Raw genomic sequence first — 24,580 nt, 5'->3', positions numbered from 1 at the left:
ATAAACATGAGTGTTGAATATATACGTATATAAAAGGCAAATATTTCAATATATTGTTGAACATAATATACTCTACGGGTATATCAAAGTTTCAGAGTGGGATCTCTGCTACTTTTAGAGTTATGATCCAATGTATAAGCATTACTAACAGAGTGAATGTGAAAATGGATTCAAAATGGTCGCCCTGGTTATTTTCCGGATGTGCAATGCTAGAACTAAAAGCAGGGCTGCGATTGGTTACGTTGCATTCAATTTTCAATATTCGTAAATTAACTTTGGCAACTATTAAGTATTTTTTAAACATCCCGCTTTGGGCTGCATAATTTATGAACAGAATTAATGTCTTACCTCAAACAGCCACGAAATCCCTAGTTTGAAAGCCACTGTTTTTCTGAAAGCTGTGCTGACGCATTTTCCCTACATTTTCCCCCACATGGGCCAGCCCCCTAGCAATTCAAGTAAAACCAATGAGCTTCAGCCCCTCGCCATATGAGTGAGAGCTAACAAGACGCATATGATGCACCCACAGCAGAGTGAGAAAGAGATCAATGACATGGTGTACATATCTGCACAGATGTGACGTAGTAAGATGGTGCGGACAGATATGGCAGCTCTGCTACTAGCTCCGAAGCTGTGTTTTGCTTTTTGTGTGTTATCCAATAGATCCACAGACGATGCAGTCGCCATCGCACTACACACTGCCCTATCCCATCTGGACAAGAGGGATACCTTTGTAAAAATGCTATTCATTGACTATAGCTCAGAATTCAACACCATAGTACCCTCCAGGCTCATCATTAAGCTCGGGGCCCAGGGTCTGAACACCGCCCTGTGCAACTGGGTCCTGTACTACATGACGGGCCACCCCAGGTGGTGAAGGTAGGAAACAACACCTCCACTTCGCTGATCCTCAACACAGGGGCCCCACAAGGGTGCATGCTCAGCCCGGTCCTGTACTCCCTGTTCAACCATGACTGCGTGGCCACGCACGCCTCCAACTCAATCATCAAGTTTGCAGACGACACAACAGTAGTAGCCCTGATTACAACAATGACGAGATAGCCTACAGGGAGGATGTGAGGGCCCTGGGAGAGTGGTGCCAGGAAAATAACCTCTCACTCAACGACAACAAAACAAAGGAGCTGATCGTGGACTTCAGGAAACAGCAGAGGGAGCATGCCCCTATCCACATCGACGGGACCGCAGTGGAGAAGGTGTAAAGCTTCAAGTTCCTCGGCGTACACATCACTGACGATCTGAAATGGTCCACCCATTCAGACACTGTGGTGAAGAAGGCGCAACAGTGCCTCTTCAACCTCAGGAGGCTGAAGAAATTTGTCTTGGCCCCTAAAATCCTCACAAACTTTTACAGATTCACAATTGAGAGTATCCCGTCAGGCTGACACCAACTTTTACTTTATAGAACCTACAGATGAAACATTTTGGAGTATTAAAGGAAAAGGTCACAAATATTCCAAAGGAAATTATTGATGTCTCAATTATGCTTTAACATACAAATGTCAAATATATGTCAACAATAGTTCCTCCAAAGGACCCTTCTATAGATTTAATTTAATTAAAATCCCCAAAATCCTGGTCCTGTTTTGCTCTAGTTTTGTAAGGAACAACCCTAATGATGCTCTGTCAGATGGTGAGGAATCACCCAATAGCCTAATGATGCTCTGTCTGATGGTGAGGAATCACCCAGTAGCCTAATGATGCTCTGTCTGATGGTGAGGAATCACCCAGTAACCTAATGATGCTCTGTCAAATGATGAGGAATCACCCAGTAACATAATGATGCTCTGTCAAATGATGAGGAATCACCCAGTAACCTAATGATGCTCTGTCAAATGATGAGGAATCACCCAGTAGCCTAATGATGCTCTGTCTGATGATGAGGAATCACCCAGTAACCTAATGATGCTGTGTCAAATGATGAGGAATCACCCAGTAACATAATGATGCTCTGTCTGATGATGAGGAATCACCCAGTAACCTAAATGATGCTCTGTCAGATGATGAGGAATCACCCAGTAACCTAAATGATGCTCTGTCAGATGGTGAGGAATCACCCAGTAACAGAATGATGCTCTGTCAGATGGTGAGGAATCACCCAGTAGCCTAATGATGCTCTGTCATATGGTGAGGAATCACCCAGTAACCTAATGATGCTCTGTAATATGGTGAGGAATCACCCAGTAGCCTAATGATGCTCTGTCATATGGTGAGGAATCACCCAGTAGCCTAATGATGCTCTGTCATATGGTGAGGAATCACCCAGTAACCTATTGATGCTCTGTTATATGGTGAGGAATCACCCAGTAGCCTAATGATGCTCTGTCATATGGTGAGGAATCACCCAGTAGCCTAATGATGCTCTGTCATATGGTGAGGAATCACCCAGTAACATAACGATGCTCTGTCATATGGTGAGGAATCACCCAGTAGCCTAATGATGCTCTGTCAGATGGTGAGGAATCACCCAATAGCCTAATGATGCTCTGTCATATGGTGAGGAATCACCCAGTAGCCTAATGATGCTCTGTCATATGGTGAGGAATCACCCAGTAGCCTAATGATGCTCTGTCATATGGTGAGGAATCACCCAGTAGCCTAATGATGCTCTGTCAGATGGTGAGGAATCACCCAGTAGCCTAATGATGCTCTGTCATATGGTGAGGAATCACCCAGTAGCCTAATGATGCTCTGTCATATGGTGAGGAATCACCCAGTAGCCTAATGATGCTCTGTCATATGGTGAGGAATCACCCAGTAGCCTAATGATGCTCTGTCATATGGTGAGGAATCACCCAGTAGCCTAATGATGCTCTGTCAGATGGAGGAAAGGAACACTATAAATCAGTCAAAAAAACATTACTGTCCGTAAAATGTTTTGTCACGAACATTCAAAACTACAATTCCATGACTGGTATTTTTTCGCTATTCAACAGTTGAACGGTTAAAAGAAGAACATTTTTTTTAAAGAAATATAAGTGAAGTCGTCCCCCAAAATCACTAACAAGACAAACAAACACCCCTCATCATCTCTGTCATTTGGTTTTTAAATTACCCTTGTGTTGAGGTTACAGCCAATAAGACTGACAAGTCCTGCTGTGACTGTCCTAATATGGACACCATAACTGTGTTCTCCTTGTCCCCTGTCCTAATACTGGTACCTGTTACCTCAGCCATCCACACTATAGTCAAATAAATGCATCTCAGCATGGGGTCTTTTCACAATGATGTTAAGAAGTAAGCATTTCACGGTAAGGTCTACACCTGTTGTATTCGGTGCATGTGACAAATACAATTTGATTTGATTTGATTTGAATAAGTAGTAGAGCATTAAGAAACAGAGAGAGAAGGCCCACAAGCATAGAGGAGCCATATTTATCCAGCCCTAGGCTTTCTGTCAAATCTGTCGAGAACGTTGCAGGTCACTCGCAGTGAAAAGACAACCCATGCCCTGTCTCTCAGTCTCCTTCACTGTGGTGGTATCCATTTCATATCACTGGGGAGAAATTGGAAACACCTGATAATTAGTCAAACTATTCCAAAAAGTAAGTCTAAAGGTGGTAAAACTTTACGAATGTAAGTAGTCAGAAAATACTTGCCGTTTACTGCAATCATTGATTGATACATTTTTTTGTCATCCAGCTTGGCACATTAAAATAACAGGCTACACACTGAAACAATTACAGACATAATTTCTGCTGTTTAAACAGCTGAAGATGGGGGTGGAGGGATGGAGTGGTTGGATGAATCAGGAAATGACGAGAGAAACCAGACAAGCCGTGTGTGACTGCCTCAGCGGTGTAATACCACTCACTGATGAGAGTGATCAAGGACCGTTTCTCAGAATCTAAAATGGATCGAGGGGCTCTAAGAGCGGTTTATTGAGTCATTGTTGGATTTGGGTTCTGTTTTAATCTATGCAGCTGTTTTATCCCCTGTGACTGACAGTGCTGTAGGCTTTCAACAGTCAGGAAACATGGCCATGTACACTGTATGTGGATTTTTAAGAAAAAACAATCAAGCGTTTTATCGGTCAACCATCCAATTGCAGGAGCTCTACCAATGGGGGAAAAGGAGTTGACTGAGTCTGATAGTGACCTCAAACATCTGCTTCTGAAATGGGTCATCATTCTTTCCCGACAATACTCCCTAGGACAACTACATGAGAAACGCTAAAGGTCTTATACATATGTTTTATGTTTTTTTTTACACAGCACTTGTGTCAACATGATGTAAATCACAGAGAGAGCTGTGAAATATCTGAGCCTGGCGACCAGTTGGGCCTCCAAAATCAGGATCTGAGCCTGGCTACCTGTTGGGCCTCCAGAAACAGGATCTGAGCCTGGCTACCAGTTGGGCCTCCAGAAACAGGATCTGAGCCTGGCTACCCATTGGGCCTCCAGAAACAGGATCTGAGCCTGGCTACCCGTTGGGCCTCCAGAAACAGGATCTGAGCCTGGCTACCAGTTGGGCCTCCAGAAACAGGATCTGAGCCTGGCTACCCGTTGGGCCTCCAGAAACAGGATCTGAGCCTGGCTACCAGTTGGGCCTCCTGAAACAGGATTTGAGCCTGGCTACCAGTTGGGCCTCCAGAAACAGGATTTGGGCCTGGCTACCAGTTGGGCCTCCAGAAACAGGATCTGCGTCTCAAATGGCACCCAACTGCTGGTCACATCTTAAAACGTTGAATCCACCTAACCTTGTCCCAAACAACAAACCAGGTTGTAGCTGTAGTATTATTTCTAAATGATCACTAACCTCGAGCCTCAGACATGCCCACACACTCAGCCCCTGATACCACCAGGGGCTGAGTGTTTCTCAAATGATTGCCTCGCCTGGTTCACCAACTACCTCTCTGATAGAGTTCAATGTGTCAAATCGGATGGCCTGTTGTCTGGGCCTCTGGTAGTCTCTATGGGGGTGCCACAGCGTTCAATTCTTGGGCCAACTCTTTCTCTGTATACATCAATGGTGTCGCTCTTGCTGCTGGTGAGCCTCTGTTCCACCTCTACGCAGATGACACCATTCTGTATACTTCTGGCCCTTCTTTGGACACTGTGTTAACAACCCTCCAGACGAGCTTCAATGCCATACAACTCTCCTTCCGTGGCCTCCAACTGCTCTTAAATACAAGTAAAACTAAATGCATGCTCTTCAACTGATCGCTGCCCGCACCTGCCCGCCCGTCCAGCATCACTACTCTGGAAGGTTCTGACTTAGAATATGTGGACAACTACAAATACCTAGGTGTCTGGTTAGACTGTAAGCTCTCCTTCCAGACTCACATCAAACATCTCCAATCCAAAGTTAAATCTAGAATTGGCTTCCTATTTCGCAATAAAGCATCCTTCACTCATGCTGCCAAACATACCCTCGTAAAACTGACCATCCTACTGATCCTCGACTTCGGCGATGTCATTTACAAAATAGCCTCCAATACCCTACTCAATAAACTGGATGCAGTCTATCACAGTGCCATCCGTTTTGTCACCAAAGCCCCATATACTACCCACCACGGCAACCTGTATGCTCTCGTTGGCTGGCCCTCGCTTCATACTCGTCGCCAAACCCACTGGCTCCAGGTCATCTACAAGACCCTGCTAGGTAAAGTCCCCCCTTATCTCAGCTCACTGGTCACCAAAGCAGCACCCACCTGTGGCATGCGCTCCAGCAGGTATATCTCTCTGGTCACCCCCAAAGCCAATTCCTCCTTTGGCCGTCTCTCCTTCCAGTTCTCTGCTGCCAATGACATTTACATTTACGTCATTTAGCAGATGCTCTTATCCAGAGCGACTTACAAATTGGTGCATTCACCTTATGATATCCAGTGGAACAACCACTTTACAATAGTACATCTATATCTTTCTTGGGGGGGGGGGGGGTTAGAAGGATTACTTTATCCTATCCCAGGTATTCCTACCTAATGACTGGAACAAACTACAAACATCTCTGAAACTGGAAACACTTATCTCCCTCACTAGCTTTAAGCACCAGCTGTCAGAGCAGCTCACAGATCACTGCACCTGTACATAGCCCATCAATAATTTAGCCCAAACAACTACCTCTTCCCCTACTGTATTTATTTATTTATTTTTGCTCCTTTGCACCCCATTATTTCTATTTCTACTTTGCACTTTCTTCCACTACAAATCTACCATTCCAGTGTTTTACTTGCTATATTGTATTTACTTTGCGACCATGGCCTTTTTTGCCTTTACCTCCCTTATCTCACCTCATTTGCTCACATTGTATATAGACTTATACTACTGTATTATTGACTGTATGTTTGTTTTACTCCATGTGTAACTCTGTGTTGTTGTATGTGTCGAACTGCTTTGCTTTATCTTGGCCAGGTCGCAATTGTAAATGAGAACTTGTTCTCAACTTGCCTACCTGGTTAAATAAAGGTGAAATAAAAAAATACAAAAATCTCAGCCCCTGATACCACCAGGATCTCTGTCTGCAGCCCCTGATACCACCAGGATCTCAGCCCTTGATACCACCAGGATCTCAACCCCTCATACCACCAGGATCTCTGTCTGTGGCAGGCTGGGTTCTCTGTCTGTGGGGGGCTGGGGTCTCTGTCTCTGGAGGGTTGATACCACCAGGATCTCTGTCTGTGGTGGGCCGGGGTCGCTGTCTGCGGCGGGTCAGGTTCTCTGTCTGTGGTGTGCCAGGGGCCGGGGTCTCTGTCTTTGGTCGGCAGGGGCTAGGGCCGGGGTCTCTGTCTGTGGTGGGCTGGGGCCAGGGCCAGGGCTGGAGAGGAGAAGCAGAGCCTGATAAGACAGAAGACAGTACAGCCTGGCCTTGTGTCCTACACACATACACATGTTACACACTTATTTCTAAAGTTGCTCCCCAAATGGCACCCTATCCCTATATAGTGTATTATTTTAAGGGGATCATTAAAAAAAGTACACTATATAGGGAATAGAGTGTCATTTGGGATGTAGAATATGTATCTAGAGTGGGCATTCCACAGCAGACTCCTTTAAAAACAATGCACCATTTCGGCATTCCTTGTCTAAACATATAGAGTAAACAGTGTTGCTTCACTCTTGTATTTAGGGTAAGTCGATGAATCCTTGAGCTTGGGTTGGGCAGGGCAGCAGATAGCCTAACGATGGGAACCTAGTTAGTGAACTTCCATCGACCTGAAGTAGGAGCGTAGTAGTAACTGATTGTAGAAGACTTGGCAAAGACACAACAGAGATCCAACCCCTAACTTTAAACTGAATGATGATATGTGTGATTGATGTGGCCCCTCCACTTGGCCCCCAAGAGGTCATCTGCTTCCCACTGTCTCGCATGTGAAGGAATTTTACAAAGCATCTAGCCTTGTTTTGTTAATCTGACAAAAGCTGTTTGACTTCCAGCAGCATATTAAAATGTGAAAAGGTGCATAGCATTCATTGCTTAATGCATAATAGATTATCTTGACACACCAGTACACAGAATATACAGTGCTAAGTAAGCAGATTGATTCAGTTAATGCTGCTTTTGCCTCCATATAGTTTCTATTTTTTCTGGCAATTACTCACCTTCTCTGATTCCTATTCAGAGTTAGCTACCATCATATAATCTTGTTCAACATTGAAAACATCAAACCTCTAATCCTTTGTCAGTTCCCCTAGCTGCAGCTCTGGGCTACTTGGTTAGTTTTGTTCTGCTTCTCTGGTGCGCGAAGAACATCTGTAGTGTTGTGTTACAATACATGTCTTGTTTCTGTTAGGGGCCAGGAAACCGAGTCAGAGGCTGCTTTCCCAAAACCTTTCCTGTGTGAATTGGCCACTTGTTTCAGGTTGCTGGTTGCATCCCCCCCAACCGCCGAACCAACCGGTCCCAAATAGGGACATTTTATGCAGGTGACCTTTAACCTTCAATGGCACCCTATTCCCCATATGTCGCACAATAATAACTATGTAGCGTACTGTCAATGGAAATAGGGTGCATTTTGGGACGCACCTCGTGTCTTCCTATTTACCTCTCAGAAAATAGTGGAATTATGACACTTAACGCTGTCTGTCACCAGCAGATGTCTAGGGTAGCTTGGCTGTGACTGGGAGCTATTGAGACCACAGCTCAATCGCTGGGCTGGCAGGCCCTTTCTCAGTAGTGGCAGACATTAAAACACATTCACATTTCATGAAAATGTAACAGAAAATAACTATTTTAAATAGCTTGTAAAACATATGTTTTCTTAACCGTCAGCAGCATCTTGACAGCATGAATAATGCTATTGTAATTCCCTTGCCGTTGCATTTGTGACTTTTTGCTTTGGTTACACTGGGATTGGAAATAATGTGTTTGTTTTTACGGTGTATCGACAGCCCTCAAAAGATTACAACTGGAGCATTGTATATAACAGAGTATATAACTTGGTCCCAGATCTGTTTGTGCTGTTTGAAATGACAATGACCATAAGAGCTGGGTATGGAGCACAAACAGATCTGGGACCAGGATAAGCACGGTACGGAGTGGATGAAGAGTCATGCTGTCCTGTTCCTCTGTTTCAATACAAAACTCAAAGATAGACAGCAAACTCTGTTGAGTGGAGGTACTGTGTTTAGAGTAGACAGTAGGTTGACAGTGAAAACACGTGAAACTAATGACATGGTGCAGTGTTGTCCTGCTCCTGGTAAATCATTTATATCTGGTATTAAAGCTGCTTTCATATCAATTCTCCACACAGCCATGAAGGCCATATGTGAAGCAAGGGCGCCATCTAGAGGTAAAACAGATGTGGTCTTGGAAAAGTAGAAATATGCCGAGAGAGAGAGAGAGAGAGAAAATACACTATTAAAGACTACCAAAACCCACTGGATTCTCCAATTACATTGAAAGAACTACAGAACAAAATACAAACCCTCCAACCCAAAAATTACAATTGGCTATACTTAAACTCTTCAACATCATCCTCAGCTCTGGTATCTTCTCCAATATTTGGAACCAAGGACTGATCACCCCAATTTGGAGACAAATTTGACCACAATAACTACCGGCAGATATGCGTCGACAGCAACCTTGGGAAAATCCTCTGCATTATCAATAACAGCAGACTCACATTTCCTCAGCGAAAACAATGTACTGAGCAAATGTCAAATTGGCTTTTTACCAAATACCGTATGACAGAACACGTATTCACCCTACACACCCTAATTGACAAACAAACAAACCAAAACAAAGGCAAAGTCTTCTCATGCTTTGTTGATTTCAAAAAGCTTTCAACTCAATTTTGGCATGAGGGCATAAAATCCATGTACACAAACAACAAGTGTGCGGTTAAAATTGGCAATAAAAACACATTTCTTTCCACGGGGCCGGGAGGTGAGAAAGGAATGCAACTTAAGCCCCATCCTCTTCAACACATATATCAACCAATTGGTGAGGGTATTAGAACAGTCTGCAGCACCCAGCCTCACCCTACAAGAATCTAAAGTCAAATGTCTACTGTTTGCTGATGATCTGGTGCTTCTGTCCCCAACAAAGGAGGGCCAACAGCAGCACCTAGATCTTCTGCACGGATTTTGTTAGACCTGGCCCTAACCTTATATCTCAGTAAGACAAACATAATGGTGATCCAAAAAAAGTCCAGTTGCCAGGACCACGAATACAAATTCCATCTAGACACCATTGCCCTAGAGCACACAAAAAATATACATACCTCGGGATTAACATCAACGCCACAGGTAAATTCCACAAAGCTGTGAACGATCTGTGAGAAAAAGCAAGAAAGGCCTTCTATGCCATCAAAAGGAACATAAAATTTGACATACCAATTAGGATCTGGCAAGAAATATTTGAATCAGTTAAAGAAACCATTGCCCTTTATGGTTGTGAGCTCTGGGGTCCATTAACCAACTAAGAATTCACAAAATGGGACAAACAACCAAAACTATCCTCCGTTTATACGTAAAACACCAAATAATGCATGCTGGACAGAATTAGGACGATAAATTCTACAACCACCTAAAAGGAAGGGATTCCCAAACATTCCTTAACAAAGCCATCACCTACAGGGAAATTAACATGGAGAAGTGCCCCCTAAGCAAGCTGGTCCTGGTGCTCTGTTCACAAACACAAACAGACCCCACAGAGCCCCAGGACAGCAACATAATTAAACCCAACCAATTCATGAGAAAACAAAAACATAATTACTTGACACATTGGAAAGAATTTACAAAAAAAGAGAGCTAACTAGATGTTACAGTTGAAGTCGGAAATTTACATACACTCAGGTTGGAGTCATTAAAACTTGTTTTTCAACCACTCCACACATTTCTTGTTAACAAACTATAGTTTTGGCAAGTTGGTTAAGACATCTACTTTGTGCATGAAACAAGTCATTTTTCCATCGATTGTTTACAGACAGATTAATTCACTTATAATTCACTGTATCATAATTACAGTGGGTCAGAAGTTTACATACACTAAGTTGACTGTGCCTTTAAACAGCTTGGAAAATTCCAGAAAATGATGTCATGGCTTCAGAAGCTTCTAATAGGCAAATTGACATCATTTGAGTATATTGGAGTTGTACCTGTGGATGTATTTCAAGACCTACCTTCAAACTCAGAGCCTTTTTGCTTGACATCATGGGAAAAGCAAAAGAAATCAGCGAAGAGCTCAGAAAAAATACGAGTTCTGCTTCCTAGAGATTAATGTGCTTTGGTGCGAAAAGTGCAAATCAATCCCAGAACAACAGCAAAAGACCTTGTGAAGATGCTGGAGGAAACAGGTACAAAAGTATCTATATCCACAGTAAAATGAGTCCTATATTGACATAAGCTGAAAGGCCACTCAGCAAGGACGAAGTCACTGCTCCAAAACCGCCATAAAAAAAGCCAATTTGCAACTGCACATGGGGACAAAGATCGTACTTTTTGGAGAAATGTCCTCTGGTCTGATGAGACAAAAAAAGAACTGTTTGGCCATAATGACCATCGTTATGTTTGGAGGAAAAAGGGGGAGGCTTGCAAGCCGAAGAACACCATCCCAACTGTGAAGCATGGGGATGGTAGCATCATGTTGTGGGGTGCTTTGCTGCAGGAGGGACTGGTGCAATTCACAAAATAGATGGCATCATGACGAAGTAAAATTATGTGGCTATATTGAAGCAACATCTCAAGACATCAGTCAGGAAGTTAAACCTTGGTTAGAAATGGGTCTTCCAAATCGATAATGACCCCAAGCATGATTCCAAATTTGTGGTAAAATGCCTTAAGGACAGCAATGTCAAGGTATTGGAGTGGCCATCACAAAGCCCTGACCTTAATCCCATAGAAGATTTGTGGGCAGAACTGAAAAAGCGTGTGCGAGCAAGGAGGCCTACAAACCTGACTCAGTTACACCAGCTCTGTCAGGAGGAATGGGCCAAAATTCACTCAACTTATTGTGGGAAGCTTGCGGAAGGCTACCCAAAACGCTTGACCCAATTTAAACAATTTAAACGCAATGCTACCAAATACTAATTGAGTATATGTAAAGTTCTGACCCACTGGGAATGTGATGAAATAAATAAAAGCTGAAATAAATCATTCTCTCTACTATTATTCTGACCTTTCACATTCTTAAAATGAAGTGGTGATCCTAACTGACCTAAGACAGGGGATTTTTACTCGGATTAAATGTCAGGAATTGTGAAAAACGGAGTTTAAATGTATTTGGCTAAGGTGTATGTAAACTTCTGACATCGATTGTATTTGGCCCGAAACAGCTGAGTATACATTGGCAGAATACCTGACCACTGTGACTGACCCAAAATTAAGGAAATCTTTGACAATGTACAGACTCAGTGAGCATAGCCTTGCTATTGAGAGTCTTCAAGAGAAGACAGACTATGTGCACACAGCCCACAAAATGAGGTGGAAACTGAGCTGCACTTCCTAACCTCCTGCCAAATGTATGATCATGTTAGAGACACATACTTCCCTCAGATTACACAGACCCACAAAGAATTCAAAAAACAAATGCAATTTTGATAAACTCCCATATCTATTGGGTGAAATCAAATCAAAGTGTATTTTTCATGTACGCCGAATACAACAGGTAGACCTTACAGTGACATGCTTACATACAGACTTTAACCAACAGCAACATTTTTAAGTAAAAAAATAATATTAGGTGAACAATAGATAAGTAAAGAAATAAAAACAACAGTAAAAAAGACAGTGAAAAGTAACAATAGCGAGGCTAAATACAGTAGTGAGGCTAGAAAAGTAGAGAGGCAATATACAGGCACCAGTTAGTCGGGCTGATTGAGGTAGTATGTACATGTAGGTATGGTTAAAGTGACTATGCATATATGATAAACAGAGAGTAGCAGTAGCGTAAAAGAGGGTTTGGCGGGTGGTGGGTGGTGGGACACAATGCAGATAGTCCGGGTAGCCAATGTGCGAGGGCACCGGTTAGTCGGGCTAACTGAGGTAGTATGCACATGAATGTATAGTTAAAGTGACTATGCATATATGATAAACAGAGAGTAGCAGCAGTGTAAAAGAGGGGTGGGGGGGCACAAAATGCCAATAGTCCGGGTAGCCATTTGATTACCTGTTCAGGAGCCTTTTGGCTTGGGGGTAAAAACTGTTGAGAAGCCTTTTGGTCCAAGACTTGGCACTCCGGTACCGCTTGCCATGCGGTAGCAGAGAGAACAGTCTATGACCGGGGTGGCTGGGGTCTTTGACAATTTTTAGGGCCTTCCTCTGACACTACCTGGTGTAGAGGTCCTGGATGGCTGGTAGCTTAGCCCCATGTACTGGGTCGTAAGCACTACCCTCTGTAGTGCCTTGTGATCGGAGGCCGAGCAGTTGCCGTACAAGGCAGTGATGCAACTAGTCAGGATGCTCTCGATGTTGCAGCTGTAGAACCGTTTGAGGATCTGAGGACCCATGCCAAATCATTTTAGTTTACTGAGGGGGAATACGCTTTCTTGTGCCCTCTTCGCAACTGTCTTGGTGTGTTTGGACCATTCTAGTTTGTTGGTGATGTGGATACCAAGGAACTTGAAGCTCTCAACCTGCTCCACTACAACCCCATCGATGAGAATGGGGTCGTGCTTGGTCGTCCTTTTCCTGTAGTCCACAATCATCTCCTTAGTCTTGGTTACATTGAGGGATAAGTTGTTATTCTGGCAATACCCGGCCAGGTCTCTGACCTCCTCGCTATAGCCTGTCTCGTCATTGTCGATGATTGGGCCTTCCACTGTTGTGTCGTCTGCAAACTTAATGATGGTTTTGGAGTCGTGCCTGGCCACACAGTTGTAGGTGAACATGGAGTACAGGAGGGGACTGAGCATGCACCCCTGAGGGGCTCCAGTGTTGAGGATCAGTGTGGCAGACGTGTGCCTATCTACCCTCACCATCTGGGGGCGGCCCCTCAGGAAGTCCAGGATCCAGTTGCAGAGGTAGGTGTTTAGTCCCAAGATCCTTAGCTAGGTGATGAGCTTTGAGGGTACTATGATGTTGAACACTGAGCTGTAGTAAATGAATAGCATTCTCACATAGGTGTTCCTTTTGTCCTGGTGGAAAAGGGAAGTGTGGAGTGCAAGAGAGATTGTATCATCTGTGGTTATGTTTGGGTGGTATGCAAATTGGAGTGGGTCTAGGGTTTCTGGGATAATGGTGTTGATGTGAGCCACTACCAGCCTTTCAAAGCACTTCATGGCTACGGACGTGAGTGCTACAGGTCTGTAGTTATTTAGGAAGGTTTCCTTAGTGTTCTTGGGCACAGGGACTATGGTGGTCTGCTTGAAACATGTTGGTGTTACAGACTCAATCAGGGACATGTGGAAAATGTTATTGAAGACTCTTGCCAGTTGGTCAGCACATGCCCGGAGCACACATCCTGGTAATCCCTCTGGCCCTGCAGCCTTGTGAATGTTGACCTGTTTAAAGGTCTTACTAACGTCAGCTATGGAGATCGTGATCACACAGTCGTCCGGAACAGCTGATGCTCTCATGCATGCCTCAGTGTTGCTTGCCTCGAAGCGAGCATAGAACTGATTTAGCTCTTCTGGTGGGCTCGAGTCACTGGGCAGCTCACGGCTGTGCTTCCCTTTGTAGTCTGTAATAGTTTGCAAGCCCTGCCACATAAGACGAGCGTCGGAGCTGGTGTAGGACGATTCAATCTTAGCTCTGTATTGATGCTTTTCTTGTTTGATGGTTCGTCAGAGGGCATAGCAGGATTTATTATAAAGCTTCTGTGTTAGAGTCCCGCACCTTGAAAATGGCAGCTCTACCCTTTAGCTCAGTGCGAATGTTGCCTGTAATCCATGGCTTCTGGTTGGTGTATGTACGTACAGTCACTGTGGGGACGACGTCCTCGATGCACTTATTGATAAAGCCAGTGACTGATGTGGTGTACTCCTCATTGCCATCGGAAGAATCCCAGAACATGTTCTAGTCTGTGATAGCAAAACAGTCCTGTAGTTTAGCATCTGCTTCATCTGACCACTTTTTTATAGACCGAGTCACTGATGCTTACTGCTTTAATTTTTTCTTGTAAGCAGGAATCAGGAGGATATAATTGTAGTCAGATTTGCCAAATGGAGGGCGAGGGAGAGCTTTGTACGCATCTCTGTGTGTGGAGTACAGGTGATCTAGAATTATTTTCCCTCTGGTTGCACATTTAACATGTTGATAGAAATGACATAGAACTGATTTAAGTTTCCCTGCATTAAAGTCTCCGGCCACTAGGAGCGCCGCCTCTGGGTGAGCGGTTTCCTGTTTGCTTATTTCCTTATACAGCTGACTGAGTGTGGTCTTAGTGTCAGCGTCCGTCTGTGGTGGTAAATAAACAGCCATGAAAAGTATAGCTGAAAACTTTCTTGGCAAATAGTGTGGTCTGCAGTTTATCATGATATTCATGATCTTACCTCATCTAATTTATTGTCCAATGATTGCACGTTGGTGTGTAATATCGACGGTAACGGCAGCTTTCCCACTCGCCTTCTGCGGATCCTTACGAGGTACCTCACTCTGTGTCCTCTGTACCTGTGTCTCTTCCTCTTGCCAATAACTGGGATGTTGGCCTTGTCGGGAGTTAGGAGAATGTCCTGTGCGTCCTGATTGTTCATGAAAAACTTTTCATCTAATCCGATGTGAGTGATCGCTGTCCACGTATCCAGAAGGTCTTTTTTGCCATAAGATTCGGTGGCAGAAACAATATGTACAAAATAAGTTACAAATAACGCGAAAAAAACATAATAGCACAATTGGTTGGGTGCTCGTAAAACTGCTGCCATTTTAGTAATGACGGACTGCTGTGATTGCAAACTTAAATACCACAGTTTGCAATCACAGCAGCAAGTTTTGTGACCTGTTGCCACAAGAAAAGGTCAACCAGTAAAGAACAAACATCATTGTACATGCAGTCAGAGCCGCCCGCCAGCCCGGTGAGTCCTGTGCCTACGCCTAGGGCCAGGCCTCCTTCATATCTCCCCAGCCTGGTGAATCCTGGGTCAGTGCCGCCGGAGCCGCCAGGGACGCCCGCCAGCCGGGTGCAGCCAACGTGGTACCTTCATGCGTTTTGAAATTGCTCCCAAGCATGAACCAGACTTATGGAGGTCTGCAATTCTGAGGTCTTGGCTGATTTCTTTTGATTTTTCCATGATGTCAAGCAAAGAGGCACTGAGTTTGAAGGTAGGCCTTGAAATACATCCACAGGTACACCTCCAATTGACTCAAATGATGTCAATAAGCCTATCAGAAGCTTCTAAAGCCATGACAATTTTCTGGAATTTTCCAATCTGTTTAAATGCACAGTCAACTTAGTGTATGTAAACTTTTGACCCACAGGAATTGTGATACAGTGAATTATAAGTGAAATAATCTGTCTGTAAAAAAATTGTTGGAAAAATTATTTGTGTCATGCACAAAGTAGATGTCCTATCCGACTTGCCAAAACTATACTTTGTTAACAAGAAATTTGTGGAGTGGTTGAAAAACAGGTTTTAATGACTCCAACCTAAGTGTATGTAAACTTCTGACTTCAACTGTACGACCTCTGTACTGTCTTGTAAGGTTGAGCTCTCAGTCCCACTCTCCAGAGTCTGTGACCAACCAGCTTCATTATTTAAATTCTTAATAGATAATAAAGATTGATTGTTTGTTATTCAAAGTCTCTCTCACTTAATAAAGATTTTTCCATGACAACTTGTACTCAGAGCATGCATGGACCAAATGGAAAGTGTCTTCACTGACATTTTCAACCTCTCTCTGACCGAGTTTGTAATACCTACATGTCTCAAGCAGACCACCATAGTCCCTGTGCCCAAGAAAGTGAAGATAACCTGCCTAAATGATTACCGCCCCGTAGCACCTACGTCAGTAGCCATGAAGTGCTTTGAAAGGCTGGCCATGGGTCACATTTTTTTATTTTATTTATTTCACCTTTATTTAACCAGGTAGGCAAGTTGAGAACAAGTTCTCATTTACAATTGCGACCTGGCCAAGAAAAAGCAAAGCGGTTCGACAACATACAACAACACAGAGTTACACATGGAGTAAAACAAACATACAGTCAATAATACAGTAGAAACATAAGTCTATATACAATGTGAGCAAATGAGGTGAGATATGGGAGGTAAAGGCAAAAAAAGGCCATGGTGGCAAAGTAAATACAATATAGCAAGTAAAACACTGGAACGGTAAATTTGTAGTAGAAGAAAGTGCAAAGTAGAAATAGAGATAATGGGGCGCAAAGGAGCAAAATAAATAAATAAATACAGTAGGGGAAGAGGTAGTTGTTTGGGCTAAATTATAGATGGGCTATGTACAGGTGCAGTGATCTGTGAGCTGCTCTGACAGCTGGTGCTTAAAGCTAGTGAGGGAGATAAGTGTTTCTAGTTTCAGAGATTTTTGTAGTTCGTTCCAGTCATTGGCAGCAGAGAACTGGAAGGAGAGACGGCCAAAGGAGGAATTGGCTTTGGGGGTGACCAGAGAGATATACCTGCTGGAGCGCATGCTACAGGTGAGTGCTGCTATGGTGACCAGTGAGCGGAGATAAGGGGGGACTTTACCTAGCAGGGTCTTGTAGATGACCTGGAGCCAGTGGGCTTGGCGACGATAATGAAGCGAGGGCCAGCCAACAAGAGCGTACAGGTCGCAGTGGTGGGAAGTATATGGGGCTTTGGTGACAAAACGGATGGCACTGTGATAGACTGCATCCAGTTTGTTGAGTAGGGTATTGGAGGCTATTTTGTAAATGACGTCGCCGAAGTCGAGGATCGGTAGGATGGTCAGTTTTACGAGGGTATGTTTGGCAGCATGAGTGAAGGATGCTTTGTTGCGAAATAGGAAGCCAATTCTAGATTTAACTTTGGATTGGAGATGTTTGATGTGAGTCTGGAAGGAGAGTTTACAGTCTAACCAGACACCTAGGTATTTGTAGTTGTCCACATATTCTACGTCAGAACCGTCCAGAGTAGTGATGCTGGACAGGCGGGCAGGTGCAGGCAGCGATCGGTTGAAGAGCATGCATTTAGTTTTACTTGTATTTAGGAGCAGTTGGAGGCCACGGAAGGAGAGTTGTATGGCATTGAAGCTCGTCTGGAGGGTTGTTAACACAGTGTCCAAAGAAGGGCCAGAAGTATATAGAATGGGGTCGTCTGCGTAGAGGTGGATCAGAGACACACCAGCAGCAAGAGCGACATCATTGATGTATACAGAGAAAAGAGTTGGCCAAAGAATTGAACCCTGTGGCACCCCCATAGAGACTGCCAGAGGTCCGGACAACAGGCCCTCCGATTTGACACACTGAACTCTGTCAGAGAAGTAGTTGGTGAACCAGGCGAGGCAATCATTTGAGAAACCAAGGCTATTGAGTCTGCCGATGAGGATGTGGTGATTGACAGAGTCGAAAGCTTTGGCCAGGTCAATGAATACGGCAGCACAGTATTGTTTCTTATCGATGGCGGTTACGATATCATTTAGGACCTTGACCGTGGCTGAGGTGCACCCATGACCAGCTCTGAAACCAGATTGCATAGCGGAGAAGGTGCGGTGGGATTCGAAATGGTCGGTAATCTGTTTGTTGACTTGGCTTTCGAAGACCTTAGAAAGGCAGGGTAGGATAGATATAGGTCTGTAACAGTTTGGGTCAAGAGTGTCCCCTCCTTTGAAGAGGGGGATGTCAGCAGCTGCTTTCCAATCTTTGGGAATCTCAGATGACACGAAACAGAGGTTCAACAGGCTAGTAATAGGGGTTGCAACAATTTCGGCAGATCATTTTAGAAAGAAAGGGTCCAGATTATCTAGCCCGGCTGATTTGTAGTGGTCCAGATTTTGCAGCTCTTTCAGAACATCAGCTGAATGGATTTGGGAGAAGGAGAAATGGGGAAGGCTTGGGCGAGCAGCTGTGGGGGGTGCAGTGCTGTTGACTGCAGTAGGGGTAGCCAGGTGGAAAGCATGGCCAGCCATAGAAAAATGCTTATTGAAATTCTCAATTATAGTGGCTTTATCGGTGGTGACAGAGTTTCCTATCCTCAGTGCAGTGGGCAGTTGGGAGGAAGTGTTCTTATTCTCCATGGACTTTACAGTGTCCCAGAACTTTTTTGAGTTTGTGATGCAGGAAGCAAATTTCTGCTTGAAAAAGCTAGCCTTGGCTTTTCTAACTGCCTGTGTACATTGGTTTCTAACTTCCCTGAAAAGCTGCATATCACTGGGGCTGTTCGATGCTAATGCAGAACGCCACAGGATGTTTTTGTGTTGGTTAAGGGCAGTCAGGTCTGGAGAGAACCAAGGGCTATATCTGTTCCTGGTTCTACATTTCTTGAATGGGACATGCTTAATTAAGATGGTGAGGAAGGCATTTTTTTTTAAATAACCAGGCATCCTCTACTGAGGTCAATATCCTTCCAGGATACCCGGGCCAGGTCGATTAGAAAGGCTTGCTCGCTGAAATGTTTCAGGGAGCGTTTGACAGTGATGAGTGGAGGTCGTTTGACCGCTGACCCATTACGGATGCAGGCAATGAGGCAGTGATCGCTGAAATCTTGGTTGAAAACAGCAAAGGTGTATTTAGAGGGCAAGTTGGTTAGGATGATATCTATGAGGGTGCCCGTGTTTATGGCTTTGGGGTGGTACCTGGTGGGTTCATTAATAATTTGTGTGAGATTGAGGGCATCGAGCTTGGATTGTAGAATGGCTGGGGTGTTAAGCATGTCCCAGTTTAGGTCACCTAGCAGCACGAGCTCTGAAGATAGATGGGGGGCAATCAGTTCACATATGGTGTCCAGAGCACAGCTGGGGGCAGAGGGTGGTCTATAGCAGGCGGCAACGGTGAGAGACTTGTTTTTAGAGAGATGGATTTTTAAAAGTAGAAGTTCAATTTGTTTGGGTACAGACCTGGATAGTAGGACAGAACTCTGCAGGCTATCTCTGCAGTAGATTGCAACACCGCCCCCTTTGGCCGTTGTATCTTGTCTGAAAATGTTGTAGTTAGGGATGAAGATTTCAGAGTTTTTGGTGGACTTCCTATGCCAGGATTCAGACACGGCTAGGACATCCGAGTTGACAGAGTGTACTAAAGCAGTGAATAAAACAAACTTAGGGAGGAGGCTTCTAATGTTAACATGCATGAAACCAAGGCTTTTACGGTTACAAAAGTCATCAAAAAAGAGAGCGCCTGGGGAATAGGAGTGGAGCTAGGCACTGCAGGGCCTGGATTCACCTCTACATCACCAGAGGAACAGAGGAGGATAAGGGTACGGCTAAAAGCTATGAGAATTGGTCGTTTATGACGTCCGGAATAGAGAGTAAAAGGAGCAGGTTTCTGGGGGCGATAAAATAGCTTCAAGGTATAATGTACAGACAAAGGTATGGTAGGATGTGAGTACAGTGGAGGTAAACCTAGGCATTGAGTGATGAGAGAGATATTGTCTCTAGAAACATCATTGAAACCAGAAGATGTCATAGCATGTGTGGGTGATGGAACTGAAAGGTTGGATAAGGTATAATGAGCAGGGCTAGAGGCTCTACAGTGAAATAAGCCAATAAACACTAACCAGAAGAGCAATGGACAAGGCATATTGACATTAAGGAGAGGCATGCTTAGCCGAGTGAACATAAATGTCCAAGTGAGATTCAGACAGCTAGCAGGGCCATAGGTAGCAAGCTGGCAGAAGATGGAGGGAGGTCTGTTTTTAGCCACCTCGTGCGTTTCCGTCTGTAGGTTAGTGGGGTTCCGTGTGGTAGGGGGGACCAGTCCAGTTGGCAAAAATAGTTATAGTTATAGTGGCCCAAGAAAACTGTCAGATAGACCTATTAAGATAGCAGCCGATAAGACAGCTAATGATTACTGGGCCGCAGATGGGCGTTCAGGTTACGTCGCGACGGAGGGGCCAGTTGGATAACTCCCTCGGGCAGGTAACGTCGGTAGTCCAGTCGTGAAGGCCCGATGGGGCTCCGCATCGGCAGTAAAACGGGTCCGGATAGGTGATTGTAGCCCAGGAGTGGCTGATGGAACTCTTCAGCTGGCTAGCTTGAACAGCTAGCTCCGGAATAATTGATGTTAGCTCCGGGACCGACATTAGCCAATAGTCACTCAGGTAGCAGCTAGCTAGCTGCAAGATCCAGGTGTAAATGTCCAGAGCCTGCGGTAAAAATCCGGGGATATGGAGAGAAAAATAGGTCCGGTATGCTCTGGTCTGAGACGCGCTGTACAAAACTGGCAATAGCTTTTCGAGCTAAGGGATAGCTGATGACCGCCAACCGTGGCTAGCTGAACTCCAACGCTAGCCAGTGAACTCGCCAGCCTCTGGCTAACCTCTGGCTAGCTTCTGTTGTGGATTTCAGATTTGAGGTAAATAAAACTTTTTTTTTTTAATTTGTGAGGCGGGTTGCAGGAGAGTGTTTTGAGGTTGAGTTTTTAGAAAAAAATATATAAAAAGATATGTGAAGAAAAGTTGTAAATACATATATACACAGAACACGACAAGAGGAGGACAACGGACGTCTGACTGCTATGACATCTTGGAAAAACTATCATGGTCCAATCACACCAAGAAAGTAGTGAAGAGGGCACTACAACACCTTTTCCCCCTCAGGAGACTGTAAAGATTTGGCATGGGTCCCCAGATCCTCAAAAAAGCTTCTACCCCCAAGCCATAAGCCTCCTGAACAATTAATAAAATGGCCATCCGGACTATTTGCATTGACACCCCCCACTCCCCTTTGTTTTTACACAGCTGCTACTCACTGTTTATTATCTATGCATAATCACTTTACCCCTACCTACATGTACAAATGACCTCGACTAACCTGTACCCCCGCACATTGACTCGGTACCCGTAACCCCTGTATATAGCCTAATTATTGTTATTTTATTGTGTGTTTTTTTTAAGGGCTTGTAAGTAAGCATTTCACGGTTAAGTTTACATCTGTTGTATTCGTTGCATGTGACAAATCAAATTTTATGTGATTTGATACCCCAAAAGACATGCCACCAGAACAGACTATGGGAGGCGCACAGTACTACATAGAGCCATGACTACATGGAACTCTATTCCACATCAAGTAACTAATGCAAGCAGTAGAATCAGATTTAAAAAACAGATAAAAATACACCTCATGGAACAGCGGGGACTGTGAAGCAACAAACATTCACACTATACACACACCTACACATAGATTTTGTGTTGCAGGTCCGGGAAGGACTGCATGTTGCACATAAATAGCATGGGATTATTATAGACCCACCCTACTTTTCAGAATGGGAGAGTGAGAGAGTTTAGACACCTACCAATTTGCTGTAAGTCGTTCTAGATACGAGTGTCTTCTAAATGATTCAAATGTAAATGTTATGTAAGTGATGATCACTGCATGAATGTCAGTTGTGACACACCTGTACATGTAATGAAGCTTTAAATTAAATAATGTGAAGAAATTAAAATCAACATTTATCAGTTCATTGGGAATGTATTACGTTGTTGCTATTGGTCAATCATTAAAGGTCTAATCACAAACTTCAGGTTCTGCTGTTTTTAAAGAGGTGACTTAATCTCCGCCTTACCATAGTGTTTCAGGAAGAGTTCAAATTCATTCTGGACTGTCTTTCTCTGCAACTGGAACACAAACCACTGCCACATGGGCATAATACTGTGTACAAGTAGATAGGAAAACAAGCACCAAAGGATATCACTATTTGATAGGTTACATTTACATGAGGTTATAAATAACATGGAACTCGGACAGTGAACTGATTTGCACTTGAACAACGTGTCCACACCACTACTCAGCCTCATGGCATATAATACACTTGACATAGCTGCTGAAATTATATTTACAGTCATTTCACATACTGTTATCTGAGATCAAAATAGCATATATATATATATACTGGCAGCACAATATTCCTCCTCTTACTATAAAACTATTTACTGGTTAGTTCTCTAAAATATTTATTGTAAAACTAAAATTACAATTTTCTATAGAATAAGTGATCAATGTAAATAAAAAACTGCTTGTTGTCAAATTGACAGGAAGCATTGCGAGCGATCAAGATGATTGTGACTCAGTGTGAGAGAGATTGCAGGAAGCCGCTCAGCTTGTCTTTGTTTGTTTTGGATTACCTTTAGTTGGGCCTTTTTCTAGTGTGGTTTATGTACATATTTATCTAGTCACCATGAACATATGAACAACCTGCTTGGACTGGCTGACCGTGGGAGTCATAACTGAGCTGGCCCTGGACCTAAAGTAAGGTGTCTCCTGGGTACATGCTCATTCAACACCTGGTCACATACGCATCCTTCTCACATTAATGCACACATTAAACCAGGTGGTCAAGAACATATGTAGGGAATAGGGTGCCATTTGGGATGCACACCCAGACTTTACACTATAGGCCTTGTTACTGTATTAATTGCTAGCAGCGGGTGCTCCAACGTTACAAAGACACTGTGGTTACTGTTACTGACCTATCCAGCAGCAGCAAAACGTTGTACACTCCACAGTAGACATTCCGCTCTTCCATCTGCATGGCTGCAAACCTAGGGCTGGGACCCACCGCTACCCATGGAGCTGCATGGAGTTGGCAGCTATTGGCTGAAAAAAGGAGCGGACTGGAAATGGTGAACTTTGAAAAGTGCACAAAGTTGAGACCAACCAAAATGTCAATAATCTGATTGAGAGGGGGTCAAATACTTATTTCCCTCATTAAAATGCAAATCATTTTATAACATTTTTGACATGCGTTTTTCTGGATTTTTTTGTTGTTATTCTGTCTCTTACTGTTCAAATAAACCTACCATTAAAATTATAGACTGATCATTTCTTTGTAAGTTGGCAAACCTACAAAATCAGCAGGGGATCAAATACTTTTTTCCCTCACTGTAGGTACTTTTTCACCACTAGATGTCAGTCTCATTGTGCATGTTGACAGCCTCATAGAAGCAGCTGGCCTGGATGAGAAAGTCCAGGTCTGGATGATCCTCCTGGGAGCTGAAAGGGGGACCAGTATGAAACATTTATGAAAAATGTATGCATTCACTACTGTAAGTCGCTCTGGATAAGAGCGTCTGCTAAATGACTAAAATGTAATGTAAATGAAAGAGTAGGTTGATTCTGGAATAGAGGTGTCAACCTCAGGATCATCATTCTCCAGCATTGAAGATAAACTAACTAATCAGTTTTTCAAATAACAATTCGATAACTTTTTATAGTTTTGCATGGAATATGTGGGGGGGTGCTCTAGATGGCATGGTAGAATTAACTTGAAAATGGAGACTGAAGTACTATTACTATTAGCCTGATCAAACACAGCGGATGCATGCACACATCAAACTGCAAAACTGCTCATTTACATTTCCCCTTGACCTTCAACCTCAACAGTGACACTGATTGACTCTAAAACACAAGGGAGTTATGGACTGTCATTAAATGTGTATAGCTCTATATATTACGGGGGACACTTATCTTTTCAAGTTTCCAACGATGTGAAGAAGCTCTATTGCATAGACAAAGAATTCCTAAAATATAGTTGGATTTGTTGCCAGTGGTCTCTGCGACTGAACCAGTCCCAAGTCAACCATCTCAGTCGCAAGTTTGGCGTTAAGTGGTCATATCTTCTGGAACACTTGGCTTCTGTCATGACCTGGTATAGGTGACATCTTTCCCAAATGTCACTTGCAGTACATTTTGGATAGTTTCGATAATCTCGACACTATGGCACCGCACGAGAATGCCAGTGAGTAAAAGTTGTTTCCGACTGGCTCCACTGCAACCTGTCTGGAACTTCAGTGTACCTCTGTTGCTTGGTTGTTTCCATGAGGCACAAGCGACAGCTTCTGAGGTAAAATGTTGCCTACATGGCTGCTGAAAAGGAAACACGAAAACAGAGATTATTAATAATGCTACTGCAGTTTTGTGTCAAGATAGCAAAAACAGTGCGCCGCCCGGGAATCGAACCCGGGTCGAAAGAATGGGAATCTTCCATGATACCATTACACCAGCGGCGCAGTTAGATATGAGACAGATTGTTGATTATATAAAGAAAGTAGAAATCAGTTTAGACATTATATACATGTTTTATAGCGTATGAATAATACTCTGGTCATTAAAGCGTCATC

General features: G+C 43.7%; 1 protein-coding gene and 1 non-coding gene across 5 annotated transcripts; both read right to left on the bottom strand.

Moving 5' to 3' along the window:
- Positions 1–6,407: 6,407 nt before the first annotated feature.
- Positions 6,408–24,202, bottom strand: LOC115152874 (proteoglycan 4-like). 4 transcript variants are annotated; one of them, XR_003867591.1, is made up of 4 exons: positions 23,261–23,301; positions 22,931–23,057; positions 9,683–9,733; positions 6,408–6,774 (listed from the first exon to the last, which is right to left on the bottom strand). XR_003867591.1 is itself a non-coding variant. In XM_029697764.1 (4 exons), exons 2-4 carry the CDS (start codon positions 22,990–22,992, stop codon positions 6,529–6,531), a joined length of 348 nt encoding a protein of 115 aa, XP_029553624.1. In that variant the 5' UTR covers positions 22,993–23,057; positions 23,344–24,202; the 3' UTR covers positions 6,408–6,528. The 4 variants fall into 4 exon arrangements, 1 of the variants encoding a protein (XP_029553624.1); XM_029697764.1 differs by lacking the exon at positions 23,261–23,301 and adding an exon at positions 23,344–24,202 and having other exon boundaries at positions 9,683–9,722; XR_003867593.1 differs by lacking the exon at positions 9,683–9,733.
- A 196-nt stretch (positions 24,203–24,398) lies between these two features.
- On the bottom strand, positions 24,399–24,469 carry trnag-ccc (transfer RNA glycine (anticodon CCC)). Its single transcript has one exon. It is a non-coding gene; the product is annotated as a tRNA-Gly (tRNA).
- Positions 24,470–24,580: the final 111 nt, after the last annotated feature.

This window comes from Salmo trutta, chromosome 18 (genome assembly GCF_901001165.1).
Source record: "Salmo trutta chromosome 18, fSalTru1.1, whole genome shotgun sequence".
In the NCBI taxonomy this organism is placed as follows: Eukaryota; Metazoa; Chordata; class Actinopteri; order Salmoniformes; family Salmonidae; genus Salmo; species Salmo trutta.
This window is presented reverse-complemented; position numbering and strand designations above follow the sequence as displayed.

Bases quoted from the DNA above. Each gene is read 5' to 3' on its own strand.
- LOC115152874 (XM_029697764.1), bottom strand. From the start codon at position 22,992: ATGCAGATGGAAGAGCGGAATGTCTACTGTGGAGTGTACAACGTTTTG. The intron at 9,723-22,930 runs GTCAGTAACAGT...GATCGTTCACAG, and splicing joins GTTTTGCTGCTGCTGGATAG to CTTTGTGGAATTTACCTGTG. The intron at 6,775-9,682 runs GTATGTATATTT...TCTCCTCTCCAG, and splicing joins GCGTTGATGTTAATCCCGAG to CCCTGGCCCTGGCCCCAGCC.